The following is a 14,498-nucleotide window of genomic DNA, read 5'->3' on the forward strand; positions in this document are numbered from 1 at the left end:
GAGCCCTGTGTACCTCTGAGTGGGGAGGCGGCTGACCTCAGACCTGGCCCTTCACATCACATCCTTCAGAGCCTCCAGCACCAGTTCCAAGTGCTAGCATCCAGAACTGCCACCAAGCCACCTGATTAGCTCAGGCTCCTGTTGCATAGGTGCCTGGCACTGGCTAGTGGTAGATGACCTGGGGTGAGCTTGCCCCCTCCCCACGCAGCAGAGCCAGGCTGCCCTCTAGCTCTCCAACCAGGGCCAGCAGCAAGGCATGGGGGCCTCAGGTGTTCCAAGCGAGCATGATGCCATCTGAGAGCATGTAGGCATCAAATCAGCCAGACCCAGTGCAACGCACAGCAGCTTGTAGCCAGCACCCAGGCCTCCCAAAGCCCAGATCCGTACAGAGTCCAGGGCCTGCTGCAGACACCTTCTCCCCTCCACTCAGCAGGACTCCTGCCTGAGCCCCACTGGAAGGGGCTGGCTCAGAGATAAGACTCAGGTGCCCTGGTAGGAGAGGCCGCAGTGAACTGGGAACTGCCACCTGCGGAGGCCCTTGGGGGTGGAGGAGCATGGGAGAAGAGTGAGGAGGCATGGGGAAGGAGAGGAGGAAAGAGAGGGGAAGAGCTGAGGAGGGTTGGAGAGGGGCCTGGAGATACAGGAGCAAATAGAGGAGGATGGAAGATAAGGGAGAGGCTGGGGGATAGGAAGGCAGAAACAGACACAAAGGAGGGGGTAGGGAGACGTAAGGGGAGGAGACAGGAATGGGAGAGAGAGAGGAAAATAATGCATCTTTTCACTGGGGAGGGTAGGAAGGGTGATGCTGGGACTTAAGGTCCAGAGCTGGGGTGTGAACTGGGGGCCTGAGATTTCAGTCCAGAGGCCCAGCTTCGGATGTGAGGGAGGCAGGGGTGCTGGATAGCAGCTCCCAAATGGCAAGGTTAGATCAAAACAAGGGCAAGGTTGCAGATGTTCTGACTGATGGAGTCTGGGGGCGTGGAGAGGGGTCTCCAGTCACTGTGGGGCCAACTCCAACTCTGGTCAAGACTTGGTCACTGCACTGTGGTACCCAGGAGAACATCATCATTGCCAAAGTCAGCTTACCTCCCCGCTGCAAGGAAAGTAAGGCTCAGAGAGATGAAAGCACTGACTCAGGCACAACCTGCAGATGAGAACCAGGGTCTTGACACACCACCTCCGGTGCTGGGTGCACCTCACTCGCCATCCGCAAGCAGTGCACTGCGGTCGGAAGCCTTGGGGAGAGACAGACTCTCCCCCACATGAGTGGCTGGCTTTAGCTAAACTCTCACCCTCCCTGAGGCTCAGCTTTCTCCCACTTAGGCAGGAGGGAGACTACTCCCTTCCTCACCTCACAGGGCAGTTGTGAGGATCAGAAGAGAATGAAGGGATCAGTTTTGTTACCTTCAGAGTGATAAAGTCCTGATCATACCCTGATTTTAGACTCATGGGAGTTAAAATGATTTCGCTTTGAGAAATGTCTGGACGCCACCCTACTTGAGATGGCCAAGGAAAGGGTTGGGAGGGACAACCCAGCCTCCGTCAGTTCCTCCTACCCAGCTCGGCCTTGGCCCAGAGCTCCAGCTCCAGCTCCACCCACCCCTCACTGCCAGGCTGGATCCTCGGCGCTCTGCCCCCATTCCTACCCGTCCCTTTCCCTACTCCGGGGGCCCCCAGCCCCTTGACCTCTGGCCCCTCATTCTCCCCACCCTTGTCTGACTTCTGTCCCAGCCTCCTCCCAGCCCGTGTCACTGTAACTAACAGGGTCAATCCCAGTGCCCAGCTGGTGATTGGGCAGGATGGGCAGCTCCAGCCCGTGGCCTTCTTTTGCACACCTGGCCCAGGAGCTGTGTGGTTCTGGTCCAGGATGTGTTCAGGAAGGCAACTCTCCGCTTGAGAGTCAGCACGACTAAGGTTTCTCCTGGGAGGGAGCTGACAAGAATCTGGGCGAAAGGAGAAAGAGGCAATGTGGGTTGGGGTGGTTGGGGTGGTTAGCTCAGGTTTCTGTTCCTTGGGGCTAGGTTAGCACATCTACCAGGGGCTTGAAGTCCCTGGAGAAGCAGACTTTGTGCTCAGACCCCTCCTTTTCTTTGACCAGCAGCTGGAATAGTGGTGCCTCCTGCCAGCATAGTTGGGCCTTGGGGCCAGCCTTGGCCACCACCCCCAGCAGGACCCCACCACGGGCCTGGAGAAGGAGTAATAGGAAAGAAAGACAGGAAGAGGTGGGCAGACCTGGGGAGACCAAGAGTGAAGGTAGAAAAAGGGCACAGCCAAGGACTGGGAGGGCTGGGCCTGCCCCGAGAAAGTGTGGGGAGCGGATTGCGGATCGGGGCAGGGGCGCTGGAGGAAGATGTGGCTGCAAGTGATTCTCAGGGCTCCCCACTCGTATCCCACCCACTTCCACCCCCTCCCTCCGAACACGAAGTCTTTGGCTCCCTCCTCCCAACCTCCAACTTCTCCTAGAGGGCCTCGGGGTTAAAGAGGTTAACAGGGCTGCCAGGCAATCCAGGCAGGATAATTATAGGGTTTAGAACATGGGGTGGGAGAGGGCGGTAATTACACAGTGAGGTTCTCTCTGAGGGCTTCAGGGTTTGTGGGCAGGGCCCTGGGAGGGATCTATTCCACCAACATACAATCCCCAGCCCAGAATAGCCTCCCCACACCACATTCCTCGAGGCTCCTGCTGGAAGGGCCAGGAGGGGAAAGCCTCTCCTCCTCGGGAAGCCTCCCACCTTCCAGCTGCTTCTCAACGGCCCAGGCCTTCCCCTCCTGGGAAGGACCTGCAGTGCCAGGCAATGAGTCCATTGACCCTACGAATAGGGCCTTTACGAGGAAGAAGCAAGAAGAGATGGGATTAGAGGTGATGCGTGACTGCCCACTAAGTCCAGCTCTGATGCACAAGGCAGTGTGGGTGTGCGGGTGGACTGCCTGGTAGCAGTGAAGGACAGCAGCAGACCCTCCTGCTCACAGTGGCTCCCCTGTGCTGGGGTCCGCAGCTCTGAGAGCGGTCCAGATGTCTCTGGCCTCGAACCCTGGTGACGGGCTCCTGGGACCTGCAGTTCCTTTTCCTGAGGATGGAACATAAGGGACCCTCTACCCAAGGCTACACAAGCACCTCTTTCCTCCAGCAGCTCCTGAAACCTCATCCCCGCTTCTCTCCCAGCAGCTCACACCCTTCAGTCAGGACCTTGAAGGAGGCGAGCCTGAAGGTTGCCTGGGTAACACCAGGGAGGGGGCACCCTTGGCAGGAAGACAGTTGCCTGGGAGACCAGGGCAGTGGGCGGGGCCCTAAACCCAGGTTAGCTAGTGTTGCGATGAGGACAGATCTAAATGTCCACATCTTCCCCAACTCCTTTTCCTTAAAGCCAGCAGGGTCCCCTCCTGGGAACTGGGTCTAGGGCCTCCTGAAAGAGGCGTCCCTGGGGGTTACCTGCAACTCAAGGGAACCCAACAGTACCAAGCCTGAGGGAACTCAAGGGAAGAGGCAAGATCTAGGAGGCAGTGGAGAGAGGAACAAGACTTAATGCATTATGATATAGAACTTCTTGGACTAGAAATCTAAAGTGAAAAAATGCAAAGTATGCAAAAAAAAAAAAGTCGTTTTAGTCCCACCTCCAAGAAGCAGAAATTCCAGATTCTACCACCGGATGGCAGTCTTGCCCACTCATTGGATGAAGTGCGGCCCTGGAACCCGCGGGAGGAAGCCGGGAGGCAGAAATCCTTTCTTGTCACACAGGTTCCCAACTCTTGCTCTCTAGTATTTGGCAGATACCCATAACTCCTTATGGCCATAAATACACAGTTTTCTTTCCCTAACCTGGCTCTGAGCAGAGCCAGTGAGCAGGGTTCATTCATTCTTTACCCAAAGCTGCTAAGGAATACTTTGAAAAAAGTTCCTGCTCTCTTGGGTCTCACAGTGTGAGGCTGATAAGCTGGGTAATAGTGATGACTCATAGCACTTAGAACTGTGTATCAGGTGGTTAATCCTCATGATTTTATGAACTAGGTACAGTATTGTTATCTTCAAGTTACACATGAGGAATCTGAGGCACAGAGCCAAGTTCTCACATCCAGGAAAGTGCGGAGAGCTGGGGCTTGAGCCCAGGCTGCCTAGTTTGAGTCCAGAAGCTATGTTTCATTAACCTCCGTGACACACAGGATGGTGCAGATATAGCTAAGAGAAGCATCTACTCTAAACTTGGGAGTCAGGAATGGACTCCTGGAAGACATGTCCCAAATCTCATCTATACTGAGAGTAAATTTGGGGGGAAGGGAGGAAAGAGTAAATCTGGGAGGTCGGAGGGGAAGTTGTTCAAGAAGAGGAGATAACTTGTGCAAAGATGCAGAAATGATCAAGAGAAAGAGGTGGACGGCTACATCCAGGTTTCTGATCTGTATGAGTGTCATTCACTAAAATGAAACAGCAGGTTGGGAGCACAATTCAGGGGAGAGAGAGGTTCTCTGTTTACCATATTTAATCTATGATGTTTGAGAGTGTGTCCAGATCGCGATACCAAGGAGGCATCTGGCCTGGAGTTTTGGCCAGGATCCTTTACCTAGTTGTCCTATCGACTCTATATGTTCCCTGAAAAGAGGGGTCAAGTCTTATTTATCTTTGCATCTCTCATAGACCTGCCACTTAGCTACATATTTGGTAGGGAAGTGAAAGTGGGGCCACCTCCTCTAAGGAAGAAAGATGTGACACCACCTCTGCTCTCAAGGAGTCTGCAATTTTGCTGAGGAAATAACATCAGAGAAACATTTTGGAGAACAGGATATGCCAGAATATGTGGTGAAAGTAGCCACTGCTCTGGGAAATCAGAAAGGAAAGCCAAAGAATCATGAAAAAAGGAGCCCATGGAGGCCACTGTTGGTTGATTGCTGTGTAATCCTCACACCCAGCTGAGGGCAAGCAATGTCATCCTATTTTATAGACGAAGAAACTAGATGAAATATTGAGATGCTCATGTCTTGGAGGGAACCAGCTGTCTAAGGTTTGGGGGGGGTTTTTGTTTGTTTTCATTCTGCTGCAGTCTTAGTTCCTGTTCTCTATGGAACAGATCATCCCTTCAAAGCTCCCAGCTTGGTGCTCCTCATCGCTACCCAACTTTCTTCCTTCACACCCGGACCCCCAGTTTCTTTCCTTGCTCCACTCCAGCTCCCCAGCCCAACACTGTCCTTACACCCAGTGCTCTCCAGCTAATCCAAAGAGGAAACCAGTGTGTCTCTGTTCTGCCTGCGAAGCCCAGTAATGTTCATCCACATATTCAGTAAACAGTGTGTATGCCAGGAAACAAGCAAGATCGGATCGGATCCCCTCAAATATTTGCAACCTATTGGTTATTTGTCTATTGGTTATTTGACCTCTAGGGCTTTAGACTCAAGAAATCAGCCTGAAGAAACTGAGGTCTGGGAAGAGGTATCCAGAAGCAGAAGAAGTTAAGCACATCAGGAGCATTTTAGTACCTTGGCACCCTTCTACTCTGCCCTCTGGCTATACCCAAGGTTATACCTGAAGACTAGGGCTGGTCCTCCATCTGGATTTCTCCCCTTGGGACTTTCTACAACTAAGGCATCTGAAGGCAGACCTCTGTCTCACCCTCACCCCTGCACCTACAAGCCCCTTCTCAGATTTCTAAGACCCTGCAGATCCAAAAATACAGCTAGGAATCCAGAAGTCCAGATTCTTCTGCCAGCATAGTGGTCTCTGGCCCTGTTTCCTCCCACTCCTTCTGCAGTGGTCCTCAGTTCCTGCCTTTTCCAGCCTACTGACTCCCTTATCCCCTTATCAAGCCTCAATTTCAAGTTCACGTTCTTCTCAGCTCTAAGTCTTCCTCTGGTCTCAGGGCTTCCCACCACCTCTCCACTTTCGCAGATTGTCCCCGGTCTCTCCTTCTCCTAGTCTCCCTCCCTAATCCCCATGTCCAGTCCTTCCAGCTCCTGCTTCCTGATCCCCCTGATGAGTCCAGGCTGATGCTTCCCTCCACACACCTGCCCTCTCTGGTACTGGGCTACTTCTGGTAGCTGGGGCTCCTCTGGGCTCCACCTCCTCCCCCTGGGGCTCTCCGTGCTCCCACCAGTACTGACTCCCATCGCTGGGCTGGGCTGTCTCGCCTTCCCTCAGGAGTCTCTGTCTTCCCATCTCTGCCTTCCCCTGATCCTCTGTGTCTGCCTCCTCTGTGTCTACCAGGGGCTCCCTTGGTATCTCCCAGTCTCTGGGCCTCTCCCACCTCCCCTTCCTGATTTAATTCCCTCTCTTATCCCAGGGTTCTGGTCTCTGTCCCATCAGTTCCTCTACCCCCTGTTCCCACCTCCCTGCACCCCTGACCGCCTGTGGTCTGGATCTGTAGACCTCCATCTCTCCCCTTGTCTAGCCAACCCCTCTCTCCTCCTTCCAGTCTCTCTCCCCTATCTTTGTCTCTGACTCCCCTCACTCTAAAGTCCCCCACAGTTATGCCTATCACTTTCCTTCTCTGTCTCTCTAGTTAAGTCTCTCGTCTCTGTGTCTTCCCCCCTCTGACCCGCTCAACCCTCCACCCTTTGTCTCTCTCTCCTCTTCCTCCCGCTCTTTCCGTCTCTGTGCCTCTGGCCTGTGTCTTCCCCCCGATCTCTCAGTCTCTCCTGGGTCTCTCTGACTCTGACTCTCTCGCTCGCTCCTTTCCTCTCCCCCACCCCAATATCTCCGTCTCTCCGTCTCTCTGAGCCCTCGCTCCCTCCCTCTCTCTCTTTCCCTCGGCTCTCTCCGGCTCCCTCTCTCGCCTCGGATGACAGCGCTGCCTCTTTTGTTGGCTCCGCAGCCAATCGCGGCCGCTGACGACACGGGGGCCGGGGCTATAAAGGGCCTGGCCCGGGCTCGGGCCCCCCCAGCCGCCCGCCCCGGCCGCCCGCCCGCCCCGCCCGCGCGCCCGCCGCCCCCGGCCCCCCCGGCCCCCCCTCGGCCGGGCAGCCCCCAATCCCGCGCCGCCCGGACCCCCGCCTCCTCCCTCCCTCCGCCCTCCGCCCCCTCCCCGCGGGACTCCGGCGTCCCCGCCCCCCAGTCCTCCCTCCCCTCCCCTCCAGCATGGTGCTCGCGGCCCCGCTGCTGCTGGGCTTCCTGCTCCTCGCCCTGGAGCTGCGGCCCCGGGGGGAGGCGGCCGAGGGCCCCGCGGCGGCGGCGGCGGCGGCGGCGGCGGCGGGGGCCGGGGCCGGGGCCGGGGCCGGGGCCGGGGGGGAGCGCTCGAGCCGGCCGGCCCCGTCCGCGGCGCCCGAGCCCGACGGCTGCCCCGTGTGCGTGTGGCGGCAGCACAGCCGCGAGCTGCGCCTGGAGAGCATCAAGTCGCAGATCCTGAGCAAACTGCGGCTCAAGGAGGCGCCCAACATCAGCCGCGAGGTGGTGAAGCAGCTGCTGCCCAAGGCGCCGCCGCTGCAGCAGATCCTGGACCTGCACGACTTCCAGGGCGACGCGCTGCAGCCCGAGGACTTCCTGGAGGAGGACGAGTACCACGCCACCACCGAGACTGTCATTAGCATGGCCCAGGAGAGTAAGTGGGCGGCGGGGCAGGAGCGGTGGGGTGTCGGCTGCCGCTTCGGCTCCGGGAAGGGGAGCGCCTCCCGCTCCGAAGCGGGGCGCTCCCGGTTGCTCCCGCCGGAAAGCCTTTTCTGCGAAAACTTGATGGATTGGGGGGCGGGGGCTGCTCCACAAGTTTTTCGAGCTACGGAGATGGGCTGCGGAGTTGTGCGCACGCCCCGCTGCCGGAGGTGAGGGGCCACACGGAAAGGGTTACAAGGTACCGCCTACCACCCGTGTTGGAGGGGTTCGGGGGAAGCTGGGGTCCTCCTGCAGCGAAGGGGAAGGGGCAGCAACGCAGTCCTGAAGGGGCCTGGCGGCGAGAATGGAGAACAGAATCGGGACTTCGGGACCCTCGCCGTCCCAGCCGGGCTGCTGTGCTCTCCGCCTCCCAGTGGCCCTGGCACCAACTCACCACCCCTTCCACCTTGGGTTTTGCAACGCGCCCCCGGAGCTGCAGAAAACCTAGTGCTCCTCTCCTCCCAGGAATGAGATCCCAGAGCCCTGTATCTCCCCCGTTAGCCCAGCTGGCACCCGTTCCACCGGGAGCCCTCTGACACCGGGTCTCCCAAGGGGCCGGAAAAGCTGTGCCTTCTCGGTACGAACCGAGCTCAGAGAACTCAACTGCAGTGCGCTGGGGCAGAGGGCACCCATTTGGCAGCACAGACCTTAGTGTTGTATCCCATTTTTCACGTGCCCCTAGGCGCAACCAGACTTGAGGAGAGAGAGGAAGACCTAGGCAGAAACAGGAAGACATAGATGGGAGGGAGGGGGAACCCAGGCATCCTAGTCCCTGGCCAGACAGAAGACGAACATGTTAATAGACTTGAGCTGCTTTGAAATGTTATGGCCTGGAAAATCCAGGCCAACAATGCCCCCCACCCAACTACCCAGCTCTCCCTAAGGGCAGATGACTCCCTTTTCCCCTCCCCCACTCAGGTCTCCCCCCACCCCCAACAACTCCAGGGAACCAGGCCCTCTCTTATTCCCTAGGGGTTTGACAAAGTCACCAACCGCCCCACCCCACCCCCGGCCCCCGCCACTGTTTGATTTTATGGCTCTGAACAGAAGAGGGGGAGCCTGGTTTATTGGCACATGGGTCATAAAAAGCTGGGGGCTTAGGGGAGTCCTCGTGGCCCACCCCCAAGGGAGAGGCACAGGAGCCCAGGTGTGCGTCTGGGAGGCTGGGTGCCTCACGCCGCCACCCGTTTTTCTGCAGGGCTAACTCCACAGTGCTTGGTCAGGGCTGCAAAGAAAAGAACACTCAAAGGACTGGGACACGAACCTGGGGTGGGGGGTGGGAAGGCCTAGGATCTGGTCTTGAGTTCCTGAGTCTCCCTTCTGTTCTTAAGGCTTCTGCCTTACAGAAGCTGGGGGCAGTCTGAGATGGACTGAGGACAAAGGTGGGGGCAGGGGTACTAACAGAGTTAGACACAGAGAGTGGAAGAGGAATTCTGAAGAAGAGTTTGCTGGAAGAAGACGAAGGGCACAGAGGAAAAAGATACTTTGGTCTATGCAGTGTAGTTCGTGAGGATTTCCAGAATGAGTGATGGAGCTGTGGGCTTCCTCCTGTTCATTCTGTCCCTAGCATCTCTCCACCAATAGGCCTGAGCCCAGAGTTAGCTCTGATATTGGGGATGCAGGAGGTGAACAGACACTGCATGTACAGTTTGGGAAATACAGGTTGGACCCAGGGGGTGGGGAGGAGGGGGAAGGACACAAGCAGGTGCGGTTCCATCTCAGCGGCTACGCTCCTGCTACCACAGGACTCGGATAACTAGGGAACTGGGTCTCCAGCCAGGTATTGTACGTCCCCTTTAAGAGCCAAGCTGAGTTCTTAAGAGAGGGAGGGGGAGCCGAGGGGCGGGGAGGGAGAGAGGGGAAAAGGAAAAAGAGACTTTTATAGTCTAATCCCCAGGGACCCGCTTTAATAAGAGACTTGTGCTCTGCTAATCGGGGGAGGTGTTTGTCAGCAGAGATGGCCTCCGCTCCCCTCCCCCTTCCTCCCCTCCCCCAGCCCTCAACCCTGGACCCCAGCCCCCACCTCTCCTAGGCTGCAGTGCCTGCCCTAGTTCCCTCCACCCTCTCAGGCTCTCCCACCCCAGCCTTCATCCTGGGAACCCAGCCCCCTTGCCCTTCTGGGAGCCAAGCCCAGCCCCTCAGTTTCTCTTTCTCCTCCCTACACCGAGAGGCCCCTGCCCTCTCAGTCCAACCTCCTGCCCCTAGGCCTTCCAGCCGGGGTAAGGAAAGTGTGTTTGGTGTTTGGGAGTGGGGGGTGTGGGAAGAGGAGGAGGTGGTGAGCAGGGAGGGAGCTGGGCTTTTGCTGAAAATAGTGCAATGACCTCTCTCCAGAACAGAGCTGCCTACCAAACCTGACCTGCTGCCTGCCACCAACCGGATCAATCCAACACAGATGTGGCTCCTTCCCCTCCCCTTGGGAGCTGGGCCTATGTGTGTGCTGGGGACTCTCTCAAGCCCCCTTGTTTCCCTCTGTGGCTCTACCTGTTTCTTTGTTCCTCCCTCTGTATCCTTCTATCCTTTCTCTTTACCCCACTAGTCTTAGCTACCTCCCTCCTTTCAGCTTCTTAACCCCCACTCACTCCTTTTGCATCCCTCCTCCTCTCCCAGGGTTCTCCAGCTCCCAAACCTATTTCTTCTCCCCCAACCATGATCTTCCCCTCTCTTCCTTCTCTCCTTCATTTCTCTGCCTATCTCTTCTAACCTGCCTGCATCTCTAACAGTCTCTTCTCTGTTCTTATCTCCCTCACCATCTTGAGTCTCTCCCCGGTTTCTTCTTTCCCTTTCTTTCTCCAGATGTCTTCATCCTGTCCCCTTGTGGTACCAACTGTCCTCATATCCACTGGGGGAGAAGTATATGGTGATTCCCCGGGAGTGAGGATGGGAAACTCTGCCTGAAGGAACCAAAGACTTAGAGGGGTGGGGACCTGGAGCACAGTCCCCCATTACTAAGCCTTGGGTGAAGCTTAGGTAGGGACATATATTTAGAGTTTAGAAAACTAACAATAAACCAACTGAGAAACTACTACTATTTTCACATTCTTTAATGCTCAGCACTCCTATGAAACAAGGATTATTATCTCTGTCACTGAGAAGCTTGTTGAATAAAGTCAGATACTTGTTAATGAGTCAGGCAGTGATTAAACCCACTTCAGTTGTAGTCAAAGAACAGTGTTTAGGTGCCAGGAAGAACTTTCAGGCATTTGCCTGTATAATTTAAGATTGGGAGCTTAGGGAGTTCATTCAACATGCATTTACTGAACACTGCCTGGTACTATGGGAGGCAGTAAAGCTACCGTGGTGAGCAAAGCAGCAGCAGTGTTGACACAGTGTCTACCCTCATGGAGATTAGGACCTAATGGTGAAGACAGGCAGGAAAATAAAACAATCCCTATACTGAACTGAGCCAGAGTATGCTATCTGGATTGTTGCCTGTCAATCTCCATCTCACCGGTGGCTACCCTGCCCCGCCAGGGACTCTACTAATCCCCGAATCTCCACTCCCCAAACCCTACCCCACTGCACCATCACTGAAGCTGCAGCAGGAGGATAACTGGACTACCAGTGCCCCGGGAGCTTGGAGAAGAACCAAGGGAAAGAAAGCTGCAAAGGAACTTTGTGTCCTCTGTCCTGAATATATGAAGATCACTAAGCACTCTCCCCCCCATCTCACTTGGAGTATCCTCCTTCTCCTGTGGTCGGGGTGGGGTCATGATGATGACACAACAGATGATATATTCTCTATGATTATGCAGACTTGGGCGTGGACTTCCTGATCATCGTTACATGGCTCTGGAAGCTCAATCCTCATCTTTCCTCAGGCTATTTAGAGTGAGAATGGATAGTCGTATCCAACAGAAACATGATTTAGGGCATTCCCAACTGATTTAAGAGATTAGAAAGGGGAACTGAGAGGAGCTGAAATGGAAGCAGAGGCAGATATTGAGAATCATCCTTTAAATTCAAGAAGGATCAGTTTATGATCCAAAACAAGGGGAAATTGGCCAAAATGTAAAGCTGGGATGTTAAACCTTTGTAAAGACTTATTGGCACTGGACTGAGAAACCAAAGGAAGCTCAGGGGAGAGAAGAAGACTGATTACAGTTGATCTGATATGTTGAATACTATTTCTGCTGCTTTGGGAAAGTAGGAGAAAAAAATACACGGAGGTAGTTCTTCCCTTTCTTAAAAGTGGAGACATTAATGGTGATGAGGAGGAAGCAGCTAAGGGAACTTTTCTCAGGGTCAAGGGACTGAGTAGTCGGATGCATGGGGAGTGCTTGAGTAGTTCCATTCTTCTGGGTGTGTTATTTCTGGTGGGAATGATGCAAGAAGCCTAGATTTGAGTTCTGGTTTACTTCATGGAATAAATTTAGCCCACGCTCCCTATCTGGACCCTGGGTTATCCATTCCCTAAGGCCATCTGTTTTGGGGGGACTGTGCCAGGCTCCACCTGGCCACCAGACAAAACAGAGCAGAAATGCAGCAAGGTGACCTGAGGACAGCAGGTGTGATATTAGGTTTGGCTTTTAAGGAGAACATCAAAGTTTCAGAAAAAGTTGGAGCTCTAGATGCTGGGGAAAGTTGGAGGAAGGGAAGACTGAAGGTGGAAGAATTCCCTAATAACTATCTTTGCAGGTTATCTGGTAGAGAAGAACCTATGCATTAGGGCAAACACATTAAGGAAGGGGTGTAGATCAGGGAGGACTGATCCAGCCACCGTCCTGTAGGAAGAGCAGGGGTGCTGTTCCAGGTAGCAGGGACATGGTAGTCAACAAGACAGGCAGGGGAGAGGGGTGAAGAGCTGGAAAACACAGGCTGAGGAGTCCGAGTTGCCAGTGTCCCCAGAGCTGCTGACTCCCTCCACAGACACCCTTTGCTGATACTGTGCCCCCTTCTCTCTTATCAGCCGACCCCGCGGTGCAGACAGATGGCAGCCCCCTCTGCTGCCATTTCCACTTCAGCCCCAAGGTGATGTTCACAAAGGTACTGAAGGCCCAGCTGTGGGTGTATCTCCGGCCTGTGCCCCGCCCAGCCACAGTATACCTGCAGATCTTGCGACTGAAACCCCTAACTGGGGAAGGGACCGCAGGGGGAGGGGGCGGAGGCCGGCGTCACATCCGTATCCGCTCACTCAAAATTGACCTGCACTCACGCTCCGGCCACTGGCAAAGCATCGACTTCAAGCAAGTACTACACAGCTGGTTCCGCCAGCCACAGAGCAACTGGGGCATCGAGATCAACGCCTTTGATCCCAGTGGCACAGACCTGGCTGTCACCTCCCTGGGGCCGGGAGCTGAGGGGCTGGTGAGCAGGGAGCCTGAGATATTGGCAGATATGCATAACCTGGCCCTGAGGAGGAGGGGTGTTGGACATGGTAGACCAGGAATGTAAAGGGGGTTAGCGACCAGCATTATTTTTCTAGGGCCCGGAGCTGATTCTAGAGGAGTTAGGTGGTGGTAACAGGGTGCTGTCACTTTTCAGAGGTCCAAGGTGGGCAACAGTTGAAAACTGGATTGGGGTGAAGGTGTGAATTAATAGATTCACGGGACAACAAAGATGAGCTGTTGTTGAGACCTTGGGCCAAGGGGCTGATGAGGGTCATGTTGCCAGGAGAGAGAGAACTGGGGAAGGTGAGTTGAGGGAGAGATGGCGAGCTGGCAAGAAGAGTGGGTAGAAGACAGGGGCTGGGGATGGGAGCACTGGAGAAGCTGAGAAATCAATAGTCTCTGTTCTGATGCCCCTGTTGAGGGGCAGGTGAGAAGAAACAGGGAGTAAGAGCTCTTCAAGGCTCGGTCACATCTCTTTCTCCTCTCCCTCACCCCCAGCATCCTTTCATGGAGCTTCGAGTCCTAGAGAACACAAAACGGTCCCGGCGGAACCTGGGCCTGGACTGCGATGAGCACTCGAGTGAGTCCCGCTGCTGCCGGTACCCCCTCACTGTGGACTTCGAGGCTTTCGGCTGGGACTGGATCATCGCACCTAAACGCTACAAGGCCAACTACTGCTCCGGCCAGTGCGAGTACATGTTCATGCAAAAGTATCCGCACACCCACTTGGTACAACAGGCTAATCCAAGAGGCTCTGCTGGGCCCTGCTGTACCCCCACCAAGATGTCCCCAATCAACATGCTCTACTTCAACGACAAGCAGCAGATTATCTACGGCAAGATCCCTGGCATGGTGGTGGATCGCTGTGGCTGCTCCTAAGGTGGGGGACAGAGGATGCCTCCCCAACAGACCCTGCTCCTAGCCCCCCCGGCCCTGACTCCCTCCCCCCAGGCCCTAGAGCCCCCTCCACCACTTCTGGTGAACGTCACACCTTGTTCCCTGCCCAAGCAGTGTGCAATACAACCGAGGGAGGCAGGTGGGGGGTGGAGGGGTGGGGGGGTGGGGGAAAGAGGGAAGGCGAGGGGGCATGGTCAGGTGGGGACTGTTTGAGGTTTGAGGTGGGAAGGTCTGGCAAGAAGACAGAGAGACGTAGAGACAGAGGTAGAGCAGACGGATAGAGACAGAGGAACAAAAAGAGCAGCAGTGAGAAGAAGGCAAAGGGATAGAGATGCAGAAGAGACAGAGACTAGGCAGAGGTAAACCATGAGGAGAGAGAAATGGAGTATTAAGAGAAAGCCCCACACCAAGCCTCCTTTCTTCCACTGGCAAGGTGAGGGGCTTGGTGTGGTCTGGGGAGATCCCCTGACTACCATTCTCAGTAAGAGAGGAAATCAGTGTCCATTCTTAGCTTCTTCCCTTTCTCCCTCCAGCAGTGGCTGGGGGAAGGGAAGTGAGGGCAGGGGCAAAACGGAGGATTTGGGAATTTTATTTATTTATTTATTATGACTTTTCATTTTTTGGTATTTGGCTTTACTGAAATAGATGGGCCCCTGCCCACTGTGCCCCATTTGTCCCTTATCCCCTAAACCCCGTTCTTCCTCAGT

The 14,498-nt window shown here is 55.2% G+C and overlaps 1 protein-coding gene across 1 annotated transcript; it reads left to right on the forward strand.

Moving 5' to 3' along the window:
- Window positions 1-7,060: 7,060 nt before the first annotated feature.
- On the forward strand, window positions 7,061-13,967 carry GDF11 (growth differentiation factor 11). The gene is made up of 3 exons (XM_057703966.1): window positions 7,061-7,520; window positions 12,474-12,871; window positions 13,393-13,967. The coding sequence occupies exons 1-3, from the start codon at window positions 7,061-7,063 to the stop codon at window positions 13,771-13,773; spliced, it is 1,239 nt and encodes a 412-aa protein (XP_057559949.1). The 3' UTR covers window positions 13,774-13,967.
- The last annotated feature ends 531 nt before the right edge of the window (window positions 13,968-14,498 follow it).

This window comes from Hippopotamus amphibius, chromosome 12 (assembly GCF_030028045.1).
Source record: "Hippopotamus amphibius kiboko isolate mHipAmp2 chromosome 12, mHipAmp2.hap2, whole genome shotgun sequence".
NCBI lineage: Eukaryota > Metazoa > Chordata > Mammalia > Artiodactyla > Hippopotamidae > Hippopotamus > Hippopotamus amphibius.

Bases quoted from the DNA above. Each gene is read 5' to 3' on its own strand.
- GDF11 (XM_057703966.1), top strand. From the start codon at position 7,061: ATGGTGCTCGCGGCCCCGCTGCTGCTGGGCTTCCTGCTCCTCGCCCTG. The intron at 7,521-12,473 runs GTAAGTGGGCGG...CTCTCTTATCAG, and splicing joins CATTAGCATGGCCCAGGAGA to CCGACCCCGCGGTGCAGACA. The intron at 12,872-13,392 runs GTGAGCAGGGAG...CCTCACCCCCAG, and splicing joins GGCCGGGAGCTGAGGGGCTG to CATCCTTTCATGGAGCTTCG.